The sequence below is a fragment of the Hipposideros armiger genome, unplaced genomic scaffold (genome assembly GCF_001890085.2).
Source record: "Hipposideros armiger isolate ML-2016 unplaced genomic scaffold, ASM189008v1 scaffold_1395, whole genome shotgun sequence".
NCBI lineage: Eukaryota > Metazoa > Chordata > Mammalia > Chiroptera > Hipposideridae > Hipposideros > Hipposideros armiger.
The window spans coordinates 91,247-105,781 of NW_017732745.1; the positions used below are offsets into that span (position 1 = coordinate 91,247).

At 38.3% G+C, this 14,535-nt stretch overlaps 1 protein-coding gene across 7 annotated transcripts in view; it reads left to right on the top strand.

Moving 5' to 3' along the window:
- HMCES (5-hydroxymethylcytosine binding, ES cell specific) overlaps positions 1-14,535 on the top strand; it is a 32,652-nt gene that overhangs the window by 390 nt on the left and 17,727 nt on the right. For 4 of the 7 annotated variants that reach the window (XM_019633750.1, XM_019633754.1, XM_019633753.1 and 1 more), the window contains exons 2-4: positions 756-961; positions 7,201-7,344; positions 8,161-8,286. In XM_019633750.1, coding sequence (XP_019489295.1) covers positions 779-961; positions 7,201-7,344; positions 8,161-8,286 — 453 coding nt within the window. In that variant the 5' untranslated portion in view covers positions 756-778. Of the gene's footprint in view, positions 1-38; positions 248-755; positions 962-6,551; positions 6,673-7,200; positions 7,345-8,160; positions 8,287-14,535 lie in introns of those variants that run through there. The other 3 variants (XM_019633747.1, XM_019633748.1, XM_019633752.1) reach the window with 3 other exon arrangements.

The window sequence follows — 14,535 nt, forward strand, 5'->3', positions numbered from 1 at the left end:
AGAGGAGTGAGGCGACGCGAGCGGCCGGCGGGGATGAGGTGGGACGGGGCGGATGGCCGGGCCCGAGTTGGGGGCGAGGCGGGATGGGGCCGGAGGCCGGACACCAGCCCCGGAGCGGAGCGGTGAGATGGTGCCAGCGGGCGGCCTTGGGGCCAACTTGACGCCTAGACTTGGGCCAGGAGCCCGGGGCGGTGTGCGGCCTGGGAGTCCCTGGTACTGGGTCAGAAAGGAGCCACGTTGGAAGAGGGTGAGTTTTCATACCACCAAGGGCTAGCGTCCTCGCGGCCCTGGTCGCCATCATGGAGATTGGCAGTTGCTCGCTGGTGTGAGGCCCTAATTAACCTCAGGAAGGAGAGAAAGAAAAGGAGTAGGGAAAAGACACCCACAGGAAGGAGCTAGTGGCTCCAGAAGTGACCACAGGTACCCCCTTTTTCCTTTCTTGACTGAAAAATTAAACTGAAAAAATTAACCTCAGAGAAATCTGTTTTCTTGCGTTCAGTCAGGTATTGATGGAGCACCTCATACTTTATTTACTACCTTGCAGGGAACTAGACAGTGGGCTTAGTGAACAAAACAGGCATAGTCCTGTTTTCTTGGGGAAAGTTTCCTGAGGAAAACTTGACAGATGGTTGCACAGAACCACAGTTGGTGCTGGGAAGTAGAATCATGTGGGAATCTTGAGACAATGCTGTGAATAAAGGACTAAAATCTAATATTTGAGAAATACAAACCTCCTAATGTTTTGTGATCTAAAGGTTGTGAGAGGCAGCGTTGAAGAATGTGTGGACGAACATCCTGTCACTTACCTAGAGATGTACTCACAAGAGCTTGTGCCTATCATGATCGGCAGGGCCAACAGAGGCTCCCAGAGTGGAGAGACCCTGACAAGTATTACCCCTCGTACAACAAGAGCCCTCAATCAAGCAGCCCAGTGCTTCTATCTCGACTACACTTTGAGAAGGTAATCACTTTATTTGCACCATATTAGCTTCTGGCCTGGCATTGTTATGGTCATCTACTTCTACAGTTGACCCTTGAACAATGCGGGATTTAGGGGTGCTAACCCCCGTGCAATCAAAAACCCAAAAGTCTACACATAAATTCTTAGTCTCCAGAAACTTTACTAATAGCCTACTGTTAAGCAGAAGCCTTAAACCAATAACATAAACAGTAAATTAACACATATTTTGTATGTTCTATGTATTGCAAACCATATTCTTCTCTACAGTAAGCTAGAGAAAAGGAAATGTTATTAAGAAAAATCATAAGGCAACTAATGTTTGCAATACTTATTGACAAAAATCCTCATATAACTGGACCTGTGCAGTTCAAACCTGTGTTGTTCAAGGGTCAACTATATTTGGTTTGGTGTATGCTCAGCCTCTGAGATGACATTAAAAACCAGCATTTATTTGACCCCCAGTTGAGAACCACTCTGGGCCTCACTGAAAGGAGTTGTATTGGTATCTTCTAATCTTTAACAATAATTCAGTATTCTTCAAGCTCCTTTTAAGTGTGTTCTCTATATGAGGCATACTACCCTTAATGCATGTCAAAGTTACATGAGCCTTGTATTTGAATACATTTTTTTTTTTAATTGGGGAACTGTGTTTTTCCAGGACTCATCAGCTCCAAGTGAAGTAGTTGTTTCAATCTAGTTGTGGAGGGTGGCTCTCCAGGACCCATCAGCTCCAAGTCACGTCATTGTTTTCAATCTAGTTGTGGAGGGCGCAGCTCACTGACCCATGTGGGAATCGAACCAGCAACATTGGTGTTATGAGCCTGCTCTCTAATCACCTGAGCGAACTGGCTGTCCCTTGAATACATTTTTTTTTTTAAGATTATATTGGGGAGCTAGGGGAGGGGAACAGCGTTGGGGAATCGGGGAAGGGGAACAGACAAGTTGCTATCCTTTTGTTCTTCAGTCTAGTTGTGGAGGACTTTGCTTCAGTGGCCCATGTTGGTATTATCATTGCTTTTTTCCCTGGGTGAGGCAGTCGCTCGCCGGCCATTGGACAGCCCCTCACAGCAGCTCACAAAAGCTCACGCCCACTGCCAGCAAGCCCCGCTGTAGCCTATGCCATCGCTGTCGACTCACGGCAGCGTTGTTCACCATCTTAGCTGTGGAGGGCACAATGTCACTGGCCCTCATGTGGGATCCAAACTGGGGCCCTGCTGCTCAGAGCTGGTGTCCCAAGCCAAGTCCTAACCAACGCGCCACTCGGCCAGCCCTTTGAATACATTCTTTTAAGACAGCATCGTTCAAACCTCAGTTATCATCAGGGTAATTTGAGTATCTTTAAAAAAAAAGAGAGAGAGAAAGATTTCTATGCCCCATACCAGTCCAGCTGAATCAGAATATCTAGGCCTAGGGCAGGATTTAGATTAAGACTAGCTAATCTAAAACACCTCTGATGTTTCTTGAATGTTGAAGTTTCTCATCTTTCTGCTTGTGTTTTCAGTCTTCATGTTTGTCTTTTACTGAAGCTATAAATAGATGTATTTTGGTTTGGTTATCTGAAGTTTAATTGCATTCATTGTGTTTATAGTATTGACCTGTTATATTATTAGAATGACCCATAATTTATAATCATGTTTTGGTTCTTTGCTTTATTTTTATTAAAAGCACATGGTGTGATAAAAATGCTTCATTCCAGAAGTTAATAGTTTCTCCATGTCTTTTTTTTTTAATTTAAATGTTAAATGCCCTTGATACGTTTTTTAAAAATCATGATTGTTTCCATGCTGGATTTTTATTCTATTTGTTCCATAGTGCTTGTATCACTTTATAAATCTGATTATACCCCTGCTACATGCTCTTCAGAACCCTTGGGATAATCCGAAAAGATTCATTTCTACTTTACAGGGGTCACATTAAATAACATTGATCTTTTTGGTTAAATGAAGCCATTTACATAAAATAGTTTATTCTTGAGCCATTTTTAATAGATGTATACTTCCCTATTGAAATAAGAATACTTTTTTTAATGACAGAATAATAAAAATTAAATGAATATCATGGGGAACTTTGACTGGGAAAGGAAACAATAAAACATGTTTTAAAGAAGGTATAATTTGAAGTGAAAAGAGAGAGAAGGATTAAGTGTATGAGACTTATTCTTTTTTAACCTTGGTTCTCTATACCACTGCTTTAGAATTATAGAATGAATGTTAGCTGGAAGAAAAATTTTTTTAACAGATGTAAAGACAGAATTGTAGAAAGATTTTTACTTGTCCTAGGTTACCCAATCAGTGAGGGATAGAGCTGGGACTCAGGTCCAGACCACTGTCCCCACCCCATTGGACACTTCCTGGAACTAGGAATGGGAACCGTAGTGTGCCTAGCAAGCATAGCCCTCCTTTTCTGCCAGTGTTATGAATTTGCTGATTGATGTAGTATTTTGACTCCACATCACTAATAAAATTAGCATTTCTTAATTTTGATAAATATTTGAAGCTTCATGTTTCTCAGACCTGTAAATTATAAAGCAAAATTAGAACTGTTTCAGCAGCTCGTTAATCCATATCATCAACGGCTAGTACATATGTATAGACTGCAACATTTGCATTTGAAACCACTGATTTGCAAATTACTTCCTCTTTCATTTATATTACCGCACCCAGCTGTTCATGTCACAAGTCCAAAGAGATAGAGGAAATGATGACTAATATTGAACGGTATTTTCAGTATTTTCGCTTCACAGCCACTATTTATCACTCCCATTCAGGCATGAGTTACTGTGCTGTTGCTCATGAATTCAATATTAATGAATCAGCAGTACATGTGAAATAAAGGTGTCTTTAAACAGAAAGACACATTAAACAAGGTGATATATCAATCAGTTGATGAAAACGTTGTCACCATAGGCTCATGGGAAACTAACCCAGTGTTTCCCCTAAGAGCTGCAGTTCAGTATTCACCAATTCAATATTCACAGCAACTTTACAGAACCTAACTGCCGTGAATAGTGAGAATGGACTCGTGTCTGTGTGTGTGTGTGTGTGTGTGTGTAGAAAGGGGATTAACTAATATAAGGAAGATTTTGAAAGAAACAGGACAGGATCTTGTCAAGAGCATCATGGAGGGATTAGCTTTAAACAAAAGGGAAGCCCTTCTGAAACACTACTACTGATGATTCTTTTTCTGGAATTCCATCCTTTCTTGACTTTTCTTATTCTATTTTTTTCTCCCTAGGTACTTTTTCTTAGACTCTACTTTTCCCTTGTTTCTCCTTTTCTATTTTTGTACCCCTACGTTAAATCCTATGCTTGATTTACTCCCTAAGAAACTTTATCCTAATGGCTTTAACAATCACCTTTATATAGAAAATTTTACTATTTCTTTTTAATTCTAATGTTAAAAAAATAATTAAACTACAATTTGTGTGCCTATTCTATTCCATATATTTTAATGATTCTGCAAGGTAGGTATTATTCACTCTATTTTGACAGAAAAGAAAGTTGAAGGTCCAGGAAGTTGAGACTAGTCAGACTTCTTAAGTAGCAGAGAAGGGATTTTTGAACCAGGGTCTTCTTATAAAGGCTTTATTCTTTTCTCCGTACCAGAGGCTGACAAACTATGGTCCTCAGACCAAATCTTGCCCACTACCTGTTTTTGTAAATAAAGTTTTGTTAGAACACAGCCATACTCATTCATTTGTTCTTTGGCTGCTTTCACATTACCAGTAGTGTTAGAGTTCAGTTGCTTGAGTCATTACAACAGAGACTATGGATTCACAAAGCCAAAAATATTTACTCTCTGACCCGTTACAAAAAAAGTTTGGTGATCTATCCCTCTACCATACTACCTCTCTCCTAAGCTTTAATTTTACATGCTTTTTGGACATAGTAAACAGCTCTACTTGGATTTTATTCTAGTGACTTAAAACAACCTTTATTATGTTCACCAGTGAGGAAGAATTAAGACAAGGTATTGTAGATATGATTTATCTTTTCCCTGAAGTCTGGGGCCTCAGTTGAAAAGACTTGGCATCTGGGGCTAGAATCATCTAGAGCAGGAGTCAGAAAACTAGGGCCCTCTGACCATTTCTTTAAATGAAATTTTATCGAATACAGCAATATCCATTTATCTATTGTCTGTGGATGCTTTGTCCCTATAACAACAGAGTTGCAACAGAGACTTTATGGCCTGCAAAGTTTTTAGTATCGGGCCTTTTATAGAAAAGCTTGCCAGCATCTGATCTAGAGGCATCTTCAGTTACTTATCTGGCAGTTGATGTTGAATTAACTTGGGCTGTTGACCACAATACCTATGCGTGGCCTCCCTATGCAACCTGGGCTTTTTCACAGCATGGCAGTCTTAGGGTAGTTGGATTTCTTACATGGCAGCTCAGAGCTCCAAAAGCAATGTCTTAGCAAACAAGGAGAAAGCTGAAAAACCTTTTCTGACCTAGCTTTAGAAGTCATAGTGTCACTTGTGTCACATTCTGCGAGTCATAGCCCATCTAGATTCAAGGGAAGGGAACATAGACCTCCCAGCTCTCAGTGGGAGGAATGGTGGAGATTTTGCGACGATTTCTTTTAAAATGCCACAGACTTGCCACTATTATCAGAAATTCAACATGTGATCTTTCCCCAAACCAAACCCCTCTTCATTTTTTTCTCTTTTGTTCAATAGTGCCATCATTATTTCATTCTTCTGGGCCTGAAAACTTAATCATCCCTGTTTTCTTTTTCTATTTACACCACAATTTCATTTTTTTCCCTATCTTTTGGATGTCTTTTAGTTTCTCTACTGTCACCAGACCCCTAAAACCATTTTAGTTAGCACCCAAACTGCACTCTGTAATACTGGTTTATTCCAACCTATAATGTACTATGCCATGCAAAATAGTGTATATGTGCATTTTAATCTGTAGATTTCATCAAATTCTCAAGGGCTAATTACCAAAAAAAAGTTTAACCATGTGTGGGGGGCTTCAAGACTACCCCCACATTTGAAGATTCATTAGAAGGACTCAACATATAAGGCATTTGGTGGCTAAGGTTTATTACAGTGAAAGTATACACAATAGAATCAGTAAGGGAAAAACACACAAGTAGAAATCTGGAAAAATTCATGCACAGGCTTCTTTTTGTTCTCTCCCTATGAAGGGGCACGCTAAGCTTATTACTTCTCCATCAGTGAAAAATGTAGTAATGTGTGCAGTGTTTGCTCAGGGAAGCCCATTAGAAACCCCAGGACCAAGGTTTTTATTGGGGACTGATCACATAAGCACTTGCTGCTTGGCAAGTACCAAAATTCCAGACTCCCAAAAGGAAAGCAGATATTCAACATAAATCTCATCTTTTGTACAAACTAGTCACAATAAACCATCCTTATCAGTAATGGAAAGTTGGTAGTATTCAATATCCAAGTTCTCAGATGCTAACTGAAAGCCAACCTTATGAGCAGGCACTCCTAAAAATAGCTTCCTCACGATTGCTTTTGTGCACAAAACCACTTCCTACACATTCTTGACATGGCCTCTTTGCTCATCTAATTTTGTATCCTATCTTTCCTCCCATCTCTTTGTCTGAATTCTGTACAGCTTGTGGGATCCAATTCAAGAATCCATCCACCCTACCTATTCCCCTGCTGCCTCTCTTGAGGGTCTGATACTTCCCCCTACTTCACAGGTCATGCGCCACAGAACTGCTTTGACACTCATTGTATGTATCACTTATATGGCCCTTAACCTATAATATTTTATATTATTAATATTTTTATGTTTGTGTACCCTCACATGTTATAGTGCAAGCCTTTTGAGGCTAAGCATTCCTCCACATTCCCCTATAACACCTTGTGTATCCCTTAATCACAGCATGTACCTCATTGTATTATAGGTTGTCTGTAACATGAGCTTCTTGAGAGCTTGAGACCGCATGAAGTGCAGGGCGTAGCACTATGTCTCTCCCATAGTAGGCACTAATTAAAAGTTCACAGGAATGAAACCTCTTTGAATCCCTTAACCTACCCAAGCAGAATATCTTACATTCTGGGAAATATGATTGCTAAAGAATACAAGTTACATCATAAATCATTAAAATTGTTTTCAAAAAGAATCTTTTTCCCTTTTAATAATCTTCTCTCTATTCTTTGTATTTTGATATTAGTAGTAATGTAAAGCATGTGCTAAATTTGGTTTTCTAAATGTCATTATTATCTTCTCACTGGATCTTAACCTTTCTCCATGGCAGGGTGCAGACTCATCTGAGCGTATCATTGCTCCCATGCGTTGGGGCTTGGTCCCATCTTGGTTCAAAGAAGATGATCCTTCCAAGCTGCGGTTCAACACTACCAACTGTCGTAGTGATACCATAATGGAGAAACAGTCCTTCAAGGTAAGTAGCTTATCTAGGTAAAACGCACATATCCTGTACTTTTTTTCTGACAGAGCTAATAGTGCCTTATATACCTGAGAAATGAAATAAACTTCTCTTTGGAACCTTCCTTAAGGTCCTAAAGTGTGTTCCCAGTTGTTAATGTTGAGTGCCGTTTTATTTATTACTGTGTAACAAACCATGCTGAAACTTAGTGGTTTAAAACAAAACTATATTATTTCCTGTACTCTGTGGATTGACTGGGCTCAACTGGACAGTTTCCATTTGGAGGTTCTTGTGTAGTTATAATCAGATGACAGCTGGGGCTGGATGTCTAAGATGGCTTCTTCATCAACATGTCTGACACCCCAGCTGGGATTGGCAGAACAACTGGAAGGCTTTCCACATGCTTAGCTGGGGGTTATCAGGGTTATCAGGCTTCTTACATGGCATCTGGCTTACCCAAAGTTCATGATCCAAGATAGCAGAGCAGAAACTGCAAGACTTTTTGACCTAGCCTTCGAAGCCATACAGCATAACTCTGCAGCATTCTATTGGCCCAGCCCAAAATCTGTGTGGAGGGGACTACATGGGGTGTGAATACTGGGATGCGTGGCTCATTGGGGAGCCAACTTTGGATACTGGCTACCACAAGTGCCTATTTGTTAGAGAGCTATTGCTGTTATGTACATTATTTAATCTTTTCAACATCTGTGTGAGTTGTGACTATACATATGAAAAGTGAGGTACATAGAATTAAATACTGAAGATTTTAACTCAAGTCCATGAAACATGATTTTATCACTAAGACCATATTTTGCTCACATTTTCCCTCAGGTGCCTCTGGGAAAGGGAAGACGCTGTGTTGTTTTAGCAGATGGATTCTACGAGTGGCAGCGATGTCAGGGAACAAGCCAGAGGCAGCCATACTTCATCTACTTCCCCCAAGTCAAAACAGAAAAGGTATCAACAGCACTCACAATAAATATTTAGAAAGGTACAGAGAAACTAATCCAAAGAAGGACATTTTTTTCTTCCCTCACAGTTTTTTTTTTAATAATAGCTTTGAGATATAATTCATCTTTTTAAAGTATACAAAACAATGAATTTTTAATATATTTAAAGTTGTGCAACCACCACCATTGTCTAATTCCAGAACCTTTTCATCACCCCAAAAAGAAACCCTGTATCCATTAGCAGTCACTCTCTATTCCCTACTCCTCCCAGCCCTGGCAACCACTAATCTACTTTCTGTCTCTCTAGGTTGCCTATTTTGGATATTTCATATCTGTAGGCTCATACAATATGTGATCTTTTGTGTCTGGCTTCTTTTACTCAGCATATTGTTTTCAAGGTTCATCTATATTGTAGCATGTAGCAGTACTCCATTCCATTTTATGACTAAATAATAGTCCATTGTGTGTATATACCACATTTTGCTTATTCATTCACCATTTGGTGGACATTTGGGTTATTTCTACTTTTTGGCTATTATGAATAATGTTGCTGTGGACATTCATGTACACGTTCTGGCATGGATATGTGTTTTAATTTCTCTTGGGTTTATGCCTAGGAATGGATTTGCTAGGTCATATGATAACTGTGTTTAACGTTTCCCTTGTAGAACTTCCATTTTAAGACACACAATAAACTTAGTCTGTTCACATAATATTTTAAAGAGTTTGAAATTAAATCAGACATGCCAACATCATGTTTTCTTTTTAATTAGATATATTACTCTGACACTGCTAAAGTATTTGCATTCTCACCACAGTTTGCTTTGTTAAAATTGAGAAGTGTTTGTTCTTCAGATGATGTCATCTCATTTTGGGGACTTCTTATAGTTAAGAGTGTTTGCCTCACCCTCAGAAAATTCCCTCTCTAGCCAATCTATTAACACACAAATGATTTAGTAGAGGAAAAGGTCATTAAATCTTTAAAAATTAATAGTTAATTATAATAGTTAAATATTAAGCACTTACTCTGAGCCAGGTACTCTTTCTATAAACTTAATTGTGTTAATTTATTTAGTACTTCTAATAACCTGTGAAGAAAATACTGAAAATACTGTTATATAACATGAAAAAATGTTGTTCTCATTTTTCAGGTAATGAGACTGAGACACAAGAGAGAAAAGGCAAAAATTATCTTGTTCTCCAAGATTCTTATTTTAATTTCACCTAATAACCTTTCGTTCATCATACAACAATTATTAAAGCCCTTGCTTCTAAGTGGTATGGTAAAAAAAAAACCAGAAATTTGTTCTGTTTTATAATAAGAAAGCAGTGTACGAAGGTGATTCTTAAATATTAGGGAAAGAACTAGAATTAGAATGTTTAAATCCTGTGACTCCCTAACTCAGTGCTTTAACATTGGTTTACAGCATGAAATCTTTTTGTCCCTAATGGTTAATTCTTAATGTGGTTGGTCAGTGATATTCTGTCTTTTCATGTTGTTTTGGGGTAAAAAATTGTTGGTTTGCCTGGAAGCAATCACTGTGATGCTTTGTTAGGAGATTTCGCTTTCAAATAATTATTGATTACTTTTTTCCCCTTTAAGGGTTTTCCTGTACTCAGGAGCATTTCTATCATGAAAGGAGGGTACTGGCTAAGGTGGAGATTAAATTTTCAGAGGAAGAAATGCCAGTTCAAAGAATGTCCACAATATCTCTTTTTCCCCTTTGATTTCAGGAAACCACTCTTGTTTGTATTCAGATTAATATCTTTTCTTGAGGTAAAATTCACATTTATAACCATTTTAAAGTGTATAATTCAGGGCTATTAGTATACTTACAATGTTGTGCAACCATCACTACTATCTAATTCCAGAGCTTTTTCATCAACCCCAAAAGAAACCCTGTGCCCAGTGAGCAGTCTCTCTCCATTTCTCCCTTCCTCTCGCCCCTGGCAACCCTTAATCTACTTTCTGTGTCTACAGATTTGCCTCTTCTGGACATTTCATATAAATGGAATCATACAATATGTGTCTTTTTATGCCTCCAGCCTCTTAACATGATGTTTGCAAAGTTCATACATGTAGTAAATACCAGTACTTCATTCCTTTTTTATTGCCAAATAAAATTCCATCATATGAATAATACCACTTCTTTTTTCTCCATCAGTTGATGGACATGTGGGTGTTTCCAGTTTTGGCTATTATGAATAATGCTGCTATGGATATTGTCATACAAATATCTGTTCAAGTGCTTCAATTATTTTGGGTTACAGCCATCCACAGTGTACGAGGGTTCTGGTTTTTCCACTTCCTTGTTAACACTTGTTATTTGTTTTAATGATAACCATCCTAGTGGAGATGAAGTAGTATTCATTGTGGTTTTGATTTGCATTTTCCTAATGACTGATGACATTTGACCATCTTTTCATGTGCCTGTTGACCATTTGTGTATCTTCTTTGGAGAAATAACTGTTCAAGTTTTTTAAATTAAGTTGTTTGTCTTTTTGCTGTTGAATTGTAAGCCTTCTTTATATCTGGCTACTAGACCCTTTCCAGATATATGATTTGCAAATATTTTTTCTCATTCTTTGAATTGTCTTTTACTGTCTTGACAATGTCCTTTAAAGCACAAAAGCTTAAAATTTTGATGAAGTCCAATGTATCTGTTTTTTCCTTTATTGTGCTTGTGGTATCATATTTAAGAAACCATTGTCAAATTCAAGGTTATGAAGATTTACCCCTTTGTTTTCTCATAAAGGTTTTTTAGTTTTAGCTTTATATTTAGATCATTGATCTATATTTTTTTTTAAGATTTTTTTTTTATTGGGGAATTTGGGGGGATTGGAACAGTGCCGGGGAATTGGGGGAAGGGGAACAGACAAGTTGCTGTCGTTTTGTTCTTCAATCTAGTTGTGGAGGACGTTGCTTTACTGGCCCAAGTTGGCACCATCATTGCGCTCTTCCCGGGCGAGGCAGATCAGTCGCCGGCTTCTGGACGGCCGCTCACTGCGGCTGCTGGCCACTCAGGCTGGCTGCTGGGTACATACGGTAGCCCGTGGCAACTCAGTGCCACAGGGGCTGCAGCCTACGCCGTCGCCAGCGACTCACGGCAGCCCAGCTCCAGGTTGAGCTGTTGTTCAGCATCTTAGCTGTGGAGGGCAGTGTCACTGGCCCTCATATGTGGGATCCGAACCGGGGCCCTCTGGCGTCCCAAGCCAGTTCTTAACCATCGCGCCACTCGGCCGGCCCAAGATCTTTGATCTATTTTTAATTTAATCTTTGTATGTGGTTTGAGATTGAAGTCCAACTTCATTCTTTTGCATATGGTTATCCAGTTGTCCCAGTACCATTTGTTGAAAAGACTGTTCTGTCTCCACTGCATAGCCTTGGAACTCTATAGAAAGTCATTTGACCATAGATATATAGGTTTATCTCTGGACTCTAGATTCTACCCGTTGATTTATGTTCATTCTTATGCAATATCACACTGTAGCTTTGTAGTAAGTTTTTAAATGGGGAATATTGAGTCCTCCAACTTAGTTCTCCTTTTTCAAGATTACTTTGGTTATCCAGGTTTCCTTGAAGTTCCATATAAATTTTAGGATCAGCTTATTTTTTCCTGCAAAAAGGACAAGTGGAATTTTGATAGAAATTCCATTGAATCTGTATATCAATTTGGGGTTGTGCCCATTTTACCATCTTTATAATATTAAGTCTTCCAATCCATGAACACAGGGTGTCTTTCCATTTATTTAAGTCTTTAATTTCTTTCAACAGTATTTTATAGTTTTCAGTGTTAATATAATATAATATAGTATTTCAGTTATAATATTTCCTTTCTAAGTCTAGTATCAAATAATACTTTTACCTCTTCCTGGATAATGCAAGCACCTTAGAAAACTTTATCCTCAGGTCAGTATACACAAATCTACAATATTTCTATATACCAGCAACAAATAATTGGAAGCAACAGCGTTTTTGTAAGACATTGGAAATAATCCAGTAGAGAGCAGGGAGAAAGTGTAAGTCACTGGATGGATGTACTCGTGTATGTGAAAAGGAATAGGATCTAGTGCACCAGTGAAGAAGTTGACCTATCAAAATGCATAGACCATTAGAAAGTGGAGGAAAGGCAACATATTGGGTTGTCAGAAAAGTAATGACATATTGTTTCTATGTTTTTCATTGTAAAAATGCGTCATGACTTTACCAACAACCCAATATATCATAGGTGGAAGATACATTGATAGGAAGCAGTGGAAGCTCTCTTCTGAATGCTTCTATTTTACCAGTGAAATAGGAGCAAAGTCATCAGCTGAGAGTGAGAATGGGGAGGGAATTTCAGATAATTGAGAATGGGGGGAAAGTGTTGAATGATTGTCAATAAATGGACAACAGAAATGTACTAGGATTACCAAATCGTTGATCCATCTGGATTTTGTTTTGTTTAAGGAAGAAAGTAGGGATTTAACTTTATTTTTCCTAGTATCTACCCAGTTATCCCACATCTATTCATTGAATACTTTCATTATTTTTTTTTGTTATTTTCTTTCTCCCATTAACTCTACTTCAACTGAATCTCTTCCATTTACCAAATTCCTCTAGATAGGCTAGAATTTTTATTTGCCATCTTGTAGTGCATTCCTCAATATACCTTACTATATTTAGGATTTTCCAACAGTGGCAAACTACCAGGCTATAAAAGGTAGTTATTTCTGGTTTTATGTCCAGTTGATGCATTAGCCAAATGTTACCCATCTTCCAAGGATAAGGAAGGAAGCCTCTCTACAGCCGCTTCTCTCCCAACTGCAGAGATGAGCCCCTCTAAGGACCCTGCATAGCCAGTAAACAGGTATGGCTCCTCTGAGAGAATCCCCAGGCTTATTTCTACCTTCTTCAGGCAGCTGCTAAATGCCCCAGACCTTCACACCAGTGGCCCTTTCTCTTGCTTCAGAGGAGCCAACATATTTGTCCTGGCTATTTTGCTATTCTAGGGATGAGGTCAAGACTGTACATTCAGGCTGTCACCTTCCTAGATTCTTTTCTGTGATTTTTTCCACTTAAAATTAACAGTAAGTCAGAACTTCTGGGGCTGTTTCTTGAGGGAACCACTACATAAAATTTTCATTCCTTTGCTCTTCTCCATCTTTAAACTAGAATTGTATATCTGAAAAGAGAATTTTCCTCTGGCAGTCTTCTTGAGAGATTATTAGGCACTTGTGTGGACTAGGATAGCACTTTTCTCAATTCTATACAATTAGTCTCTTGCCTATAAAAATTTCTTTTTATTTAATGGACATTTATTATACATATACCATGTATCCTGCTAGGCTCCTGGAAGTTGTTTTCTATTTTTCAGAGAAATGATTTGTATTCTTGAAGCTTTACAGCTAAGACACAAACAAATCAACAATCACAGGCTAGTGGTGAATGCTCATGGAATGCATGTTTGTGAGGTTATGGGGGCACAGAGAATAGACTGGGACATCATAGACAAATTCCCAGAGGAGGGAATTTTGTAGAATGCAGATAGTTGGGTCTTTTTTTTTTTTTTTATCAAATTTGACAATGACTCGTTTGTGTTCAGAACACTTACATTTAATGTAATTATTTATATGATAGAGTTAATTCATTATTTTGCTAGTTTTCTGTTTGTTTCATCAGCTCTTCTTTCCTTTTCTCCTGTTTTCTGACAGCTTTTGGAATATGTTTTATGATTTAATTTTATCTCAGCCATTGGTTTATTATTTTTACTTTTAAAAAAAAGTATTTACTAACTGCTCTATAATATACATTTTAAATTAATAACACCTCTGCTTTCAAATAATATACTGCTTGTGTAGTGTAAGGACCTGACAACACTGTATTCCCAGTTTCTCCCATCTTTTGGTATATTGTCATACATTTTACTTTTTTTTTTTTTTTTAATCAGGGAACAGTGTGTTTTTCCAGGATCCATCAGCTCCAAGTCAAGTAGATGTTTTAATCTAGTTGTGGAGGGCGCATCTCAGTGGCCCATGTGGGGATCGATCCGGCAACCTTGGTGTTATGAGCACTGTGCTCTAACCAACTAAGCTAACCGACTGCCCCCACTTTACTTCTTAATATGCTTTAAACTTACAATATATTGCTACTGTTTTGTTTAGACAGTCAATTATAGAGTGATAAAAACTAAGAAATTTTACATTTAGTTTCATTTTAGCCATTTCCATGGATCTTCACTTCATTGTGTAGATCCAGGTTTATTTCTATCTGGCA